The sequence below is a fragment of the Helicoverpa armigera genome, chromosome 4, assembly GCF_030705265.1.
Source record: "Helicoverpa armigera isolate CAAS_96S chromosome 4, ASM3070526v1, whole genome shotgun sequence".
Taxonomy (NCBI): Eukaryota; Metazoa; Arthropoda; class Insecta; order Lepidoptera; family Noctuidae; genus Helicoverpa; species Helicoverpa armigera.
The window spans coordinates 11,046,589-11,062,519 of NC_087123.1; the positions used below are offsets into that span (position 1 = coordinate 11,046,589).

A 15,931-nucleotide genomic window follows, 5' to 3' on the forward strand; every position below is an offset into this window, starting at 1 on the left:
AACTTTGACCTTTACGAACCTAGAACATGATCCTATTTTATCTCCCGTGACATTTAATGAAATACTCCACAATCAAGATGTTGCTTCGCTGAAATTAGCGCTTGCTTGTTAATTTTCCGCTTGAGTTCGTTTTACGAGTGGCGAGCATCTCATGATGATGTCTTTGCTAGTTCATAGTAGATACAGCTAAAGTAGAAATGTCTTTACGTAAATTAGATGTCCTTTGACCTTCATGTTTGTATTTGATTGTTCTGTAATTTTTGCAGTGATTTTCCTTTCTTTTTCATCGTCCTTGCCATTTTTACCAAAAAATAATTTTCAATGCAGTTCACTTTTACTTGTACAAATTATAAAATATTTTCTGATATTGATTATGGAACGGGTCCAATCTGGGTCAGTTGTCGGTCATTCAACGTTAACCGAGCTGCGATAACCTGTACACGATGCTGTATCGATTTCATTGACTCACATGAACTTCAGTTACGTCACTGAAAGTGACACTGGTCCTTATCTGCGCATAAACAGGTGAAGCTGCGGTTTTGAATGAGGATCGTGATAGGTTTGCTCTCGATGCAACGATTAAGACCGTCTTCCAACCTTTGCTGACTTTGTAAAGGTTTTTCATTCCAAGGATTTAAAGTCATGCCACATTGGATGACTTTAGTTTGTCTTTAGTTACTAATTACTTTTTTGTATCTCCTTTACTTATTTTTTTTCTATGTTCTTGTAATTTTGGATAATTTGTTTTTCTTCATTCAAAACAATGTTAACCCAAATCCACTTACTAAGCTGACGTAGGTAGATATTATTTTTGTCCTTCGTGCAGTTGTTCAAATAGAACATCTTCTACAATTGTTGTTTTTCCCGAGTCTTTAGTAGAGTAGAATCGTACTACTAATTTTACATGATTTTGATTGACTTTTATTAATATTACGCATTTTCTTCTCATAAATTTACGAGATGATCGTTTTACGTTACATTTATGATGATTTATGTCTATTTGGCTTCGAACAATATATGATGATGACCCAATATATTTATTCTTATAGATGTAAAGTAAAACATGAGCGTATAGTTCATTAGGTATGAAGTAAATATGTACTATGATTAGGTATTTACTTCACATCGTATTGATGTAAGTGGCAAATTTTGGCGATTAATCACACAATCAGTGCAAGCTAAGTTCAGCGTCCGCGGCGACACTAAGTGCTATTGTAAATATCCCGATTTGGCCGCCATCTTGGCAGCAAGCCAAGCGTTCCTGCGGCGTCTCCTATGGCGGACATAGATCACGCCATGTGCGCGGTCACGTGCTGGGATTCCGTACATCATGATGCGGGATTAATGTTGTTTGTGGTAAGGTGATGCAATTTGTTCACGACAGAACTGCTGTCGGTTCCCTTGTACCGCTCTGATTTTGATATATCTTGTGGTGTTGAACGATTGTTATAATAATGGCCGTTTCAGGAACTGTTAGTTGAATATATATATGCCATATGGAATAATTGAGCCACACACATCTATCTTCCCTTTATTCCGCATACTCTTTACTATTAACATTCCGTGCCCCATTTTCATTAACTCTTATGGAACCGTAAAAGCATTGTTCTGCCCCTATCAAGTAAACGCGAGTCCGTCTATCCTCATTCATGCGAGCATTATCAAACGGATGTTGGCGGCCACCGAAACGTAAGCATCTTGCTTATCTAGCTGCACACGGTGTTGTGACATTTACACTGACGTTTTATTGTCAATATTATCGTAGTTATTTGTTTTACAAACTTAACTAAGTACTAATTGATGTAGATACAGTTGTAAGGCGTAATTGTGTAGCTTAGGTGCGGAAATGGAAACATTGTTGTTCCATCACTCTGAATAATTGACATTGACGTACTCAGCTCGTAGGTAACGGAATCCGCAAGAGTAGTCTCTTAAGACAGATCTCCTTTATAGGCCAAATAAGTCCTTTCATAGTCTTCGTGTATAAAACCAAGAAATGTCGTCTACATCTGGCTCTGCAATTAGAGACGCCCATTAAGATAAGCTTTCGAGCGGACTGGCGTCCTTAGAGCTCTTAAGTGCTAAAAGCTATCAAGGAAAATGTTCTAAAAGAAAGTAGTCTTTCTACGTAAGATTCGTCTATTGCCAATGTAATAGAACATACCTATAAGGAATGAGGAATGCTATACAAAGCGTAATAGCTATAATGTTTTGTAAACAAACTCGCTACGTTCATCGTAGACAAGGAATATCATTGTGCAATACTTGATTAGGTAGTTGAATAAAATCTTCATGAGTAAAATGTAAACAGATCGATAGACTTCGTTTATTACTGAGATGTTTACTTGAACTGCCGTCAGGGTAACTCTTGTTGATCTATTAAGGAAACTGATCAATAAACTATGTGGAGTCTTAAAAGCATTGTTTTTAAAAGTCGAAAATTCTTGTCACATATCGATGATTCAGTAGGCTTCCTGTCACCATACGCAGACAAGAGCTCCCAAAAAGAATTCAATGAACTCGGAGCCCGCTCAGAATTCCTGGCGAGCCGTAAATACTGACTCTTCAGTATTCGGCCATTGAAATGGGTCGCGAACTACGCATAACTCTCCCGAAAATTCCAGTGTTTTGGAAAATTTTGGCTGTTCATAAACGTTTGGAACTGATACGAAGTACTGAAATTAAAGTAGTCTTTATCGATCCACCCTCTCATGTTATGGGAAACGATATTATTCTGGATTAGCTAGTAATAATGACAAGAACATTGTTATTATATTGTTCATTTTTCGATCATTGCTACAGTGATCTGTTGAGACTATATTAAATTGTATTGAAATGACCCCCTAGCAATCATGGTTGCTGTAACCAGTTCCTTAAGAATCTTAAACAGCTGCGTTTACATCAATTATTTCATTCACACGGCCCTTAAGACCATGTCATCCAGTTTATCTGCCAAAGCAGTATTCCAACATTCTGATTCAGTCGTATTTGTCGTTTTGTTGGTATTTTATGAAGCACTGACATCGACTGGACTTATTTTATGTCACCATTTACCTGTATCCAGTAGGTGTTGTGGTTTTACTCACGGCTCCAAGTGACAAGCTTATTTTAAGAAATGTCGGGCTTTTGGGGACTTTCCGCTACTTTGGAAATGAGTTTCGTGATTGCGAATTGGATGTTTGTTTGTATCGCACTGGTGAGGTTATTATGTAAGTGAATTTGTCAGCCTTTCGTGCTTCTAATTAAGCTGAGAAATGCCTGTAATAAGTTTTAAATGAGTAATCGATTCTGAAAAAACAGTTGCTGCAGTTTTTACCCGTCGACTCTTCAAGAAAGAAGTTGGTTCAATACTACTAGGCATTGAGTTAACAGACTACCAAGATACCGAGTTAACATAATTTATAGTATCTTATAACAAGACATTGTTTCATAAAATGAATGAACGAACAACTGTCCTTGTCCAATCCAATCAAATGCTAGGTACTGCAATTTATTTCTTTGAGTTACGACTTTAAATGCCTTAGTTTGAACTTTACATATTTGATTTTATTCTTGTCTTTCATTCAGTCGTTCTTATTCATGTTCAATATACCCTAAAATTAAACCACACTTTATTTAAAAACACATAAATCATCGTACGGCAAGCTATTCTTGTATTTGGCTCTTCAGTAAGCCATCAATATCAATTACATTCAATGATCCAAGATTTCATTTGAATGGGCTGTGAAAGAGTCTTCGCTTCGATAATACTTAAATTAAAAACACTTTTTACTTGTCATCCTTCATACTTGGATTAATGGAACTTCAGTTTCGAGATTAGTTATTCTTTAGTTATTCCATTTTTAGGGTTCCGTAGCCAAAATGGCAAAAACGGAACCCTTATAGTTTCGTCATGTCCGTCTGTCCGTCTGTCCGTCTGTCCGTCTGTCACAGCCGATTTACTCGGAAACTATAAGTACTACAGTGATGAAATTTGATGGGAATATGTGTTGTATGAACCGCTACAAAAATATGACACTAAATAGTAAAAAAAAGAATTGGGGGTGGGGCCCCCCATACATGTAACTGAGGGATGAAATTTTTTTTTTCGATGTACATACCCGTGTGGGGTATCAATGGAAAGGTCTTTTAAAATGATATAAAGTTTTCTAAAAAACATTTTTCTTAAAGTGAACGGTTTTTGAGATATCAGCTCTCAAAGTCGTAAAAAGTATGTCCCCCCCCTCTATTTTTATAACTACGGGGTATAAAATTCTAAAAAAAATAGAGGTGATGCATGCTAATTAACTCTTTCAACGATTTTTGGTTTGATCAAAGTATCTCTTATAGTTTTTGAGATAGGTTGATTTAACTGTAATTTACGGAACCCTTCGTGCACGAGTCCGACTCGCACTTGGCCGGTTTTGTTTTTTTTGTGTGTTAAAAGTATTTAGCGCTGAACTAAAACATTGATGGTTTTGTGTACATATAATAATATGGTATCGCCATCCGAAAATTTACTGCGCAAAAGGAAGCCAATTAGATGTTACAAGTCCTCAGTACTTTTAGCTTTTTAGCATATTTAGGTTTGTTAAAATCCCAGAAGGTATCATCGGAAAGCTCTTATTCAATCTTAGAATTGCGGTTGCTCACATCAACACCATGAATTTGCAAATACCTGCAGTATTGATATGATATGACACGCCCAAAAACCTTCGACAAACAATTAGTGCCCACATGACGCAGATACCTAGATTTGCAATATTTTATCATAGATACCGGTATCGCCCGGCTGCCGGCTTGTTGGTCAATATTGCGACGAACGTGACGTAGTTGCGCGCGCAGCCGTCCCTGTGACCTTTACGTGATAACTGAGCACATGGCAGCCAAGCTTTGGGTAGCTTATGATGTAATGATGGGAAGTGACGAATGAGACAGTAGCCATTAAAATCAGAGCTCAATAGGTATGTGAAAAACAACAGACGTTGCTTTTTCTAGCAAAGGATAACGTGAATGTTCTGGAAAGCGTACTCAGGTCTTTGTTTTGACTAGATCAAGTACTGTCTGTTGTTTAAAGTGTGTAGCAGTCTCAAGGACTAGTTAAGGAGTATTGTTTTAATTGCAATGTAAGAGGAATTCAAAACTACTTAGAATTTCTATGAGAAAGTTTAAAACAATCTTCGAGACATAACATCCCAAGCTTGTACTTTTGCGTGGGATGTTTTAGCTCTAATTTATTCTGTGTTCCCAGTAATTCATTAGTTTATGTTTTATGTGTATTGTTATCGGTATTTAGTAGTCACACGATAGTGTTAAGGACACATTTTGACGCAATGTTATGGTTTTACGATAAAGTCAACTTTGTTCACACACACACGCGTAATATGTTTATGTTGACCAAGCCATAAGTTATCGGATGTTATGGAAAAAATATATTCTCATTATTATTGACGTCAAAAACAGTATTGCACACAAATTACATAATAATTACCATCAAAATAGATTACATAGAAGTAGTTTAGTACCTAAAGAAAAAGTTTTTTATGACCCTAAACAAACAGTTGAAGGAGTATAAACTATTCAAAGGTTGCTGTAATATTGAAGTCGAAAGAGAAAAAGTTGAAACACTTGAATCTAGAAGATTCGTACTATATGTAACCTTTGCGATCTTAATTGTCATTAACACCACACGCAATAATTTCCTTTTTTCTCTCTTCCACAGAGATACTCATCAGATCGACTTGCCTCCTTTCGGTCGCTATGCCACCGGCATCTTCTTCCTCGACAAGCTTCACCACCAGGACATTGAGAAGAAGTTCGGAGAATTGGCCGAGAGCCTCGGTCTGACTGTGCTATGCTGGCGCACGGTTCCCACCAATAATTCCACCATCGGTAAGACATAACACACCATATATTCAATAGTACGTGTAGGAACATTCATTTGTGTCAGGACCTTTTAAAATCAGTTCATGTCAATAGTTACATTATGTATGTTCTATGTTTTAACCGTCATATTTCATATATCAGAAGGGACGAATCATGCATGTAATTTGGGAAGGGGTCATGTCTCCATCAATTTTTGTGACGAGATCTGCATGATCATTTGAATATTTAGATGAACAAAATAAGTTTATTCTACATAGTGAAGCTAGAAATACCTCTAGAGGTAAAATTGCAACAAGAATTATAAAACCTCTAACTTAATTAAGTCAACATTTAACCAATGTAAGCGCAGAGAGAATTTTCTCATGCAAAAGTTTTAATTAAATTAGAACCGAGTCTAGCCGCAAAGAGTTTAATTTGAATAATGTAGAAAGGCTTAGTTATCCATATTAGATTAATCTACTCTTTTCAACATAACATTACTCTTAGCATATTAGAAAAAAATCTAGAACATTTGGTAACTGATACATTAAATAATTACTAAGCAATTTTTTTTTCTTTGGATTTGATATCAGGGAACAGTAAATAGACAAAACTAAGAGCCTTTTTAAGTAGCCTGTTTGAAACTATTACGCAGTAGCAAAAGGACATACATTTGAAAACCAAGATGGCGTCTAAATAATCATAGCCAATAGGAATGGTCGGCTAGTTGAACTAAATCACTGTTTTAATTTACAACTGGTTGCCTGGCCGAGGCAGCCAGCTTATTGATTTTATTAATAACTAGCATACAGTTAATATAAAGATGGAAGATAATTCTGACTTCATTGTTTATTTTATGTCACATTCTTAAAATACAGACTTACAAAACAGCACTTGTCGATATTGGAAAATAATAAAAATGTTCTCAGTAGCAAACCATCGTAAGCTGAAAGCACATTATCATTTATATTGTTCTGTCGATCACAATCGACATACCACCGATGTTCGTCGCTCGATATAAAGCCGCGTACGCACGTACGAACAAATTTGTTGCGTTACATGATATGCAACAACTTGGTTCGCACGTGCGTACCACTATCGAACATCGAACACTCTGTTCGTCAAACATGTTCGCGGCGATCCTTGTAGTGTGTTCTGTATGGACAGTGTTCGAAGCGCTTTAATAACTTCACAATCGACCACTTCCAACGGCGCCGTCATGGCTACTAAGATAGAGTTCACGACTGTTGTTCGCGAACTCGACTCGAACTATGTTTGCGTTCGTGTTCTAATATGCCGTCCATACGTACGAACCAAATGTTCGGGTCTGGTGTTTGTGTTCGCTATGTTCGTGTTCGTACGTGCGTACGCGCCTTAAGGCTAGTTACGGCGTTGCGATTTTTTTTTGCGACTATCATTGCAGGTCGTACTCGTAGTAATGTCGGGTCGTTTAAACGCGGCTGAACGCGGTCATACGATGCTTGACCAAACGGTTTGTTCGATTTGACATCAGATTCGGTGCTATGCGTTGTTGAGTCACTCGAAGCAATACCGTAGTACAAATTTCTAGTGTCAATACATTTTTATTGCTCCATAAGGCACAGGCAATTTGTGTTACAGCATTGTTTCGGTACTTTTTTAATGTTTCGAGTGATTTTATTACGCATAGTCGGTTCTTATAACATTTTCCACAGGGTATCCACTTTTTCGCTTGTAGTATCTTTATCGAGTAAGGGTTATGATTTTGCATGAAATACAGTCGTTTTGATTTGCATTGCAAATACGTGGATACGCTTGGAAAATTATTGCAAATAATTACGCTAAGTACTGTCGCAAGCATCGAAGATAATCAAGTTGTTGATTTAATAGAATTTTTTTAGAAAATTAATTATACGTAGTGCCAGATGCTCGGGCAGTACAAGATTTTTAAAGATATCGACACCTCCTACGTATATTATCGTAACTAACAAAATGACGATTTTGCTTTTTTTACATAAAACGACTTATTTTTATTTCCATTTATTTATTTTTTAACATATACATATATATTTTTTAAACACATATATATATATTTATTTTTAAACATATATTTTACATTTTTAAATATATGTTTAAATAAATATAACTATCCTCCGAGCCTTTTTCCCAAACTATGTTGGGGTCGGCTTCCAGTCTAACCGGATTCAGCTGAGTACTAGTGCTTTACAAGAAGCGACTGCCTATCTGACCTCCTCAACCCAGTTACCCGGGCAACCCGATACCCCTTGGTTAGACTGGTGTCAGACTTACTGGCTTCTGACTACCCGTAACGACTGCCAAGGATGTTCAATGACAGCCGGGACCTACAGTTTAACGTGCCATCCGAAACACAGTCATTTGTGTCTAAGATATACTTAGAAAGTACATACAAACTTAGAAAAGTTGCATTGGTACTTGCCTGACCTGGAATCGAACCCGCGCCCTCATACTCGAGAGGTTGGTTCTTTGCCCACTAGGCCACCACGACTACTTTGTTTAAATAAATATAACATAAATGTAAAATATATGTTTAAAAATAAATAAATGGAAATAAAAAAAGTCGTTTTATGTAAAAAAATCAAAATCGTCATTTTGTTAGTTACGATAATATACGTAGGAGGTGTCGATATATAGTTTTAAGAATTTTTTTTGTTATTTTTAACTTAAGATTCATTAGAGAAACATATTTCTTAGCTTATTATGATTTACGTGAAAAAGTTTCTTGCATAGTTATTCTTTTTTGTTGAATCTTGAGTTAAACATTTGATTAAGTTTAAACCTATCGAGTCATTGTCATTAAATAACGCTTAAATGGTAATGTTGTCATGTGTCCCTCCATGCAGTTAGTCATAAATGTTGCCATCTGTTCAATCGGAATTACATACAAAACCTATTGCATTATGCATTTATGACATTTCGAGATACCATTCGATTTATGCCATTGAAGTGTTCTATAAAGTTAGCTTTAAGTAGGATATAAATCTTTTAGTATAAAGTTGACAGATCCCCTTGGTGAAGTTAGTAATGGGCTGTTTTGGCTCGCTTTCAGGTCAGGTGGCTCGTAATTCGGAGCCATTTATGCGTCAAGTGTTTGTTACCGGAGATTCTGACGACGAACTTCTAGCCAGACAGGTAAGAACGAGACGGAGATAACACCGGAACGAAACAGGGTATGGGGAGTATGAACTTGCAATATAAAATTGCGATTTCATTCTCTTGTAAAGTGGTAGTTAGCGCGAACTTAGGACGTAAGGAACTCTTATAGGTGTTTTTTCAGATCGTTGCGTGCACACTGGCCGGCCGGACGCGACCACTTCGTGCCAAACGTAAATTTTATATACCCTTACATAATCCCTGTGGGATGCTTGTATTCAAAAGTTGGTACAACAACTGAACACAATTAAAGTTTACTAAAGTAGGTTAGAATCAATAGTTTAAATGAGCGTACTTACGAAGTACTTTGCTTATTCTTCTAGGAGACTCTATCCAGTTTTTGAGTGCCATTAGAGCGGATCAAATAAAAAAGACTTTAAAAACAGAATAATACCGTAGATAAATATCGCATCACGATATCGTGACACCTCTAATTAGGACCTTTCCGTGTCAAAATCCTTACCATCTTTTCCATACAGGCATCCCACCATGTGCTGTATTTTCAGGATCTGGAGTGTGTGTGCGTGTTTTCAGATATTCGTACTGCGCAAGCGAGCGTCCCATGAGCTGGTGGTGCCAGGAGCCAGGTTCTACATCTGCAGTCTTGCGCTCAAGACCGTTGTCTACAAGGGACTTCTCACTTCGCAGCAGCTATGGGTGAGTGGACTTTACCTCTGATCGTCATCAGCCTTTTTGCTACCAGTGTTAGGCACAGGCCTCCTCTCACACAGAGAACGATTGAGCTTCGAACTGGGGTAAAAAGAAAATAACCTAGATGAGAAGAGACTAGAAAAAATATGTTCAAAAATACATAGGGTCTCTCTAAATGCAAGGAAGCTTTAGGGTTTGCAAATAACCTATTAATTAAATTGCTACCTATAATGTACTTAAGTATTATGTTCTTTGTACAGGAGTACTTCAAGGACTTGACAAACCCTGCGTTCACCACGTACCTTGCGTTGGTGCACACCAGATTCTCCACCAATACTTTCCCCAGTTGGGAAAGAGCTCATCCTCTGAGGTGTGTACATACATATATGAACCGACATGAATAGACACTTCAAGTTAAATTTTTTCAGCCGAAATGGTCACCAGTCTCAACCAGAAGTATTTTCGCAACTGAAAGAAAGTTATTAACTTTCTTCCTAACTTTTAACTCTACATGAAATACATATAATAATGTTAACAAAAATATCGTATTATTATTTAAACTCGAAAGCTAGAAGAACCACTATAAATCTAATGCTCTCTGGCAAAATAAAATTGCATACCACAAAATTGCTTATTTCCCAGCAATTTAATACAGAGCGTTTATAGTATGGACAACATACATTATGACAGCTATAAGCGGTTTATTTTATAGATCCATTGTTTGTGTTACAGAGTCCTCGCTCACAATGGCGAGATCAATACGTTGCGAGGTAATGTCAACCTCATGAAGGCGCGCGAGGGCGTCATGAAGAGCGAACTCTTTGGAGAAGGTAAGACCTTAATAACGTAACAGATACTATCTTCCAGACAACGCTTCTGAAAGCCTGGAATCATGAGATAAAATTATAAATGGATACAGATATACCCATAAATATGTGTGTGTATAAAAACATAAGTTTTTTTTGGTAGTTTCAGAAACGGCTACACTTACGGGGAAAGCCGCCTCTTACCATATCATCACCTCCTTGATTTTTCAGACTATGTTGGGGTCGGCTTGTATTATCCCTATATGCACCAAAGAAACTAGATTTAATTGGGACACTTTAATCTATATACCTACTTATAGTATGTAACAAAGTAATTTATTATCTCCAGACCTCAAGAAACTATACCCAGTCGTAGAACCGAACCTCTCAGACTCCGGTTCAGCTGACTGCGTGCTAGAATTCCTTCTCCACGTTGGCCAGCGGTCCCTTCCCGAGGCTGTGATGACGATGGTGCCCGAAGCCTGGCAGAATGACGTCACTATGCCTAAAGAAAAGAGGGATTATTATCAGTGGGCTTCGTCTTGTATGGAACCCTGGGACGGACCGGCTTTGGTGTCGTTTACTGATGGACGGTACATTGGTAAGTTTTCAGAAACGGTTAGATTTTTTTTGTTTGGTCTATTTTCGTATTTAGACACAGAATTTTGTAAATTTAAATAACATACAGATTTCTGTATTTGGTAGCAAAGTATTGGGGTTTTCAACGATCTTATTGTAAACTGCTCATATGTAAGTTAAATATTTTATGCAGAGGTTTAGAAATAACCAACTTAGTTAGCAAAGGTATAAATGGATGGCTGTTCCAAGCCCAGTTTATTCTTAATACGATTAAAGATACTATTAAACCAGATCATAAACATCATTATTCGAAAGTAGCTTCCCTATAAAATATCTGTTTCCAGGTGCCATTCTGGACAGGAACGGTCTGCGTCCATCTCGGTTCTACGTGACGAGTGAGAATATCCTCGTCATGGCTTCTGAAGTCGGTGTCTACGATGTGGACCCTGACAAGGTCATACTGAAGGTAAGGAAGATGTGAAATTTTTCATTTCCAAAATATGTATTTGCAATAGTCTCACTCATCTTTAGAACTTTCCTAAGCATATTTATGAAAGTTTTCTGTAAGTTGAACTAGCTACCTTAAAATAACCGTAAAAATCTTTAGTAATATTTAATCTAGATTTTAAATATACATATTCCGCTATATTAAGTATGAATTTACAACGAACACCATAGATCACATCATAAGGATGATTGCTATTAGTATTAATCAAATAAAAAGAAGTTCAATAATTCTGTGATTTAGAAAAAGTATATTTATTGAAGTCTTCTTCTGGCTTAAAATAAAGTGCTTATCCTTATACAAAAAACAATAGTAATTTAAAATTTTATGTTCCAGAGTCGTTTGAAGCCCGGTCGTATGTTGCTGGTTGACACTGAGGAAAAGAAACTGGTTCAGGACGCTGAACTCAAAATGGAGATCGCACGAAGCCGACCTCACTCTGAATGGCTTCAGGATAAGGTGAGAAAGACCAGCAAACATAATGATCTTATCTAAATCATCCACTCTATTTATTCATAGCTCTATATGGGTTCTAAGCCGTTGTACTTCATAGTAATCGCTGAGTATTAGATTGATTGATAAGTTTAAAAACCAAGGGCCTACATAATTATGTACCTGGGTCAACTGAGTACCAATTATCTTCATGCCAGTCAACAGCAGATTTTTCAAATAATTTTTCTATGGCACAAGTATAGCCATAGGAGAAGTAAACTAAAGCGCAGTTTTTCAGTCTATTATTCAACGATATTTTTATATGAAAAACAAAAAAGAAACATTATTTCAGGTATGCATTAAATATACATACATCTACATTCCTAACATTTGTTTCTCTTTTCTATGCATTACCGTACGTGGGGATAACATTTTTACATACAATCAGATGGTGAGTTTGGTTACACGCATGGCCAGGTTTTCAAATTGCTGTTGTTTATACATTTTGAATTTGTTCCAAAGTTCCAAATTGTTGCCGAATTGAATTGATTTCGTACGGGACAGTACGGGATGCTTATCAGTTATCACTAATCATAACCGTTTTTATGTAGGTTATACTTACACTATACTTACACGCTTTGTCACGCTTTGTAACGTATATGAAAGCGTAAGGAGAGTTAATTTATTCAGTTGCCATTTTTGTATTAGCCCAATCATAGTATCGCAGCCGTAGATTGAGTTACAGTTATGACAATTAATTGAAAAATATAAACATCTGAATTGAAAACCTACCCTTTTTGGGAAGTCGCTTAAAAAGGAAAAATGCCGAATTGACACTCGTTTCCTAGGATTATTACCAGGAATCGCGCGAACACGTTAATCACTTTTTACCCGGTTTACTAAAAATAGATGCATGTTTTCAGGATTCGCTTACTCTAACATCGTTTTACTGTAGCGTTAATGATCACGACTGGGCGGACCAATACAGGCGTGTTAAGCTTTTATTGTTTTACATACAGCAGGTTTTCTTTACAGCTTCGTAGGATTTTTTTGTTGTTGTTGTTGTCGAATTTTATTATAGTAGACTATGAAAAGAATGTAAGCAGAAATGCTCTGGTTAAAGAATAATGCCGACGATAAAATGAGACAATGAGCCTTGTTGCTAAAAGTATATGTAAAAATTTAATATAACAAAAAAAGGGTAATACTGAACTGCCAACATTGCTAAAGTGTTATTTTTGTACATGTTGCACAACAATTGTTACCAATTTGGCGTCTCTGAATATCAACAAGAGCTTTTAAAAATTCAAAACAAGTTCAAGATTATTTGCGAAATTGTTTCAAGCAAAACTTGCAAAACTAACAAATTACAAAAGTTATTTTTGATCTCACATTCTTTTCATAGCCTACCATAGACACTTTAACCTCCTCTATTCCCAATACTTAACACCACATTTCAACCCACAGATAACAATGGAAGACATCCACAAATCCGTGACGGCCGAGAACGGCAGCAGTGCCGTAGTTTCCAACGGCAACGGCACGGACGGCCACGAGAACGGCGGAGTCATCACGGGGTTAGCTGACAAGAGGCTCGGATTGTTTGGTTATACGACCGAGTCTATATATATGCTGTTGCTGCCTATGATTCAGAATAAGTAAGTTTGGATATGACATAATATATTTTTATCGACACAGTAAAGTATCCTCCATGCGCGTTTAAATAACACTATGTTCCAACAGAGGATTAACTCGCATCGAAAGGAAAATACTTTTCGTACCGGGATAAGTATGGACTGTGGTCTACCTCGATAAATAAGACACCAGACACCTCGATAAATAAGCTATCTAACACTGAAATATTTTTCTCATCAAATCACTAGTTGTCTAATTGGAGCTTCTTGATTTCATAAGATGAGACCTTTTAACAGTCTCCAAGACAAATATTGATTTTGAGTAAGTTAAGTCTAATTTCAGACATTACCTACATCGATTTTCCCACCTACATCAATGTAGTCATAGATATAGCCTGAATCCTACATTATTAATTTAAGGGTTAAGGATATTAGCCCTAGAAATGAAAACCCTTGTTCATTAATTATATATTGTATTACAGAAAAGAAGCTCTTGGCAGCATGGGTAACGATGCCCCCCTGGCCTGCCTGTCGCAGTTCCAGCCGATGCCTTACGAGTACTTCAAGCAGCTGTTCGCTCAAGTCACCAACCCACCTATTGATCCATTCAGGTAATATAGCGTTACATTTGTCATTTTGCACTTGACAAAACTGCTGATGATTTTAAATGATAATTATTTTGATTTTGATGAATCTTTCAGCCGTTTGAGAGCTTTGGTGCCACATTCAGACATATAACAGCTAGTGGAAAGAAGCAGCATTTGAGCCATTACATTTACTGAAATATTGTAATTACCCCCACAGAGAAAAGATAGTAATGTCATTACTATGCCCGATCGGCCCCGCTCCGAACATCCTGCAGCCGAGCGCGGAGTTCGTGCACCGCCTGTTCCTGCCGCAGCCGATACTGTCGCTGCCCGACCTCTACGCCCTGAAGCATACCACTCACAGAGGCTGGAAGGTGAGGATGTCTCTATGTAAAGAGAGAACACAGTAATGTCACTACTGTGCCCAGTGGCGGATTAACGCATAAGCACAACAAGCACGTGCTTGGGGCCCCTGTTTTCCAGGGGCCTCCATCCTCTGTTGGCGTTTCATTTTATACCTACATTTTATCGAGATTCATCCACAATATGTCCGAAATCACAAGGCGCAAGCAGTTCGGGAGTGACCCTTCATACACCCCCGCCTCTAAACTTGATTGGTCGCAGTGCTGTTGATTGTTGTACGATCGCAGTGAATTTTTTTTCAATTGTGCAGTTGTTATTATACAATTTTTTTTCGGCTTCTACTCATCGTTGGGCAGTTTTAAAAGAATTAATAGGCAACGATAGCGTTCTGAAGTCGCTATCGGACACTCGTTGGGAAGCTCACGCTGTAACTACGAGTGCAATATAACAATCACATCCGAAAATTTTGGATGCTTTAGATCAGTGGTGGTCCGCGGACCACTGGTGGTCCCTGGAGGCACTCCAAGTGGTCCGCGAAGCTCTGCTTCGCGACGTTGTTATCGATCTTACGTATATATCCATCTTACTTGTCCAACAGAAAAAAAATGAAATTAAATAAATGGTTTGAAATGTAGCCCTTTTACGTAATTTTGGTTCTGTTAAAAAGTAATCAAGATTTCTCGCTCGCTCCGCTCGCGTATTCAGAAACTGTATGCCCTCGCTTTTAGATTTGTCAACAAACAAAATGTTAATTACGTTTGGGCTACATTTGACGTAATTTTGGTTCTGAGTCTTAAAAAATAATCAAAATTTCCCGCTCGCTTCGCTCGCGTATATTCAGAAGCTATATGTCCTCGTTTTTACATTTGTCAACAAATAAAAAGTTAAGTACGTTTGGGCTACATTGTACGTAATTTTGGTTCTGAGTCTTAAAAAATAATCAAAATTTCCCGCTCGCTTCGCTCGCGTATTCAGAAACTATATGTCCTCGTTTTTACGTTTATCAACAAATAAAAAGTTAAGTACGTTTGGGCTACATTGTACGTAATTTTGGTTCTGAGTCTTAAAAATAATTAAAATTTCGCGCTCGCTTCGCTCGCGTATTCAGAAACTATGTGCTTTCGTTTTTGCATTTGTCAACAAACAAAAAGTTAAGTACGTTTGGGATACATTTTACCTCCGTACGAGTCCGAAAAAAAATTCGCGCTCGCTTCGCTCGCGCATTTCTAACTACATAGGCATCGCGCTCGCTTCGCTCGGTCAATTTCTTTTACCTTCCATTCCATTCGTTCCATTTCCATTTAAACAATAGAGGGTCTACACAGGCTCTGTGCTTAGGGCCTCGGATACTCTTAATCC

At 37.4% G+C, this 15,931-nt stretch overlaps 1 protein-coding gene across 1 annotated transcript in view; it reads left to right on the top strand.

Moving 5' to 3' along the window:
- Positions 1–15,931, top strand: part of LOC110374537 (uncharacterized) — a 58,086-nt gene that overhangs the window by 20,409 nt on the left and 21,746 nt on the right. The window contains exons 4-14 of the mRNA XM_064034250.1: positions 5,702–5,871; positions 8,912–8,994; positions 9,550–9,672; positions 9,927–10,036; positions 10,399–10,496; positions 10,822–11,073; positions 11,396–11,517; positions 11,893–12,015; positions 13,456–13,646; positions 14,105–14,233; positions 14,427–14,583. Coding sequence (XP_063890320.1) covers positions 5,702–5,871; positions 8,912–8,994; positions 9,550–9,672; positions 9,927–10,036; positions 10,399–10,496; positions 10,822–11,073; positions 11,396–11,517; positions 11,893–12,015; positions 13,456–13,646; positions 14,105–14,233; positions 14,427–14,583 — 1,558 coding nt within the window. The remainder of the gene's footprint in view (positions 1–5,701; positions 5,872–8,911; positions 8,995–9,549; positions 9,673–9,926; positions 10,037–10,398; positions 10,497–10,821; positions 11,074–11,395; positions 11,518–11,892; positions 12,016–13,455; positions 13,647–14,104; positions 14,234–14,426; positions 14,584–15,931) is intronic.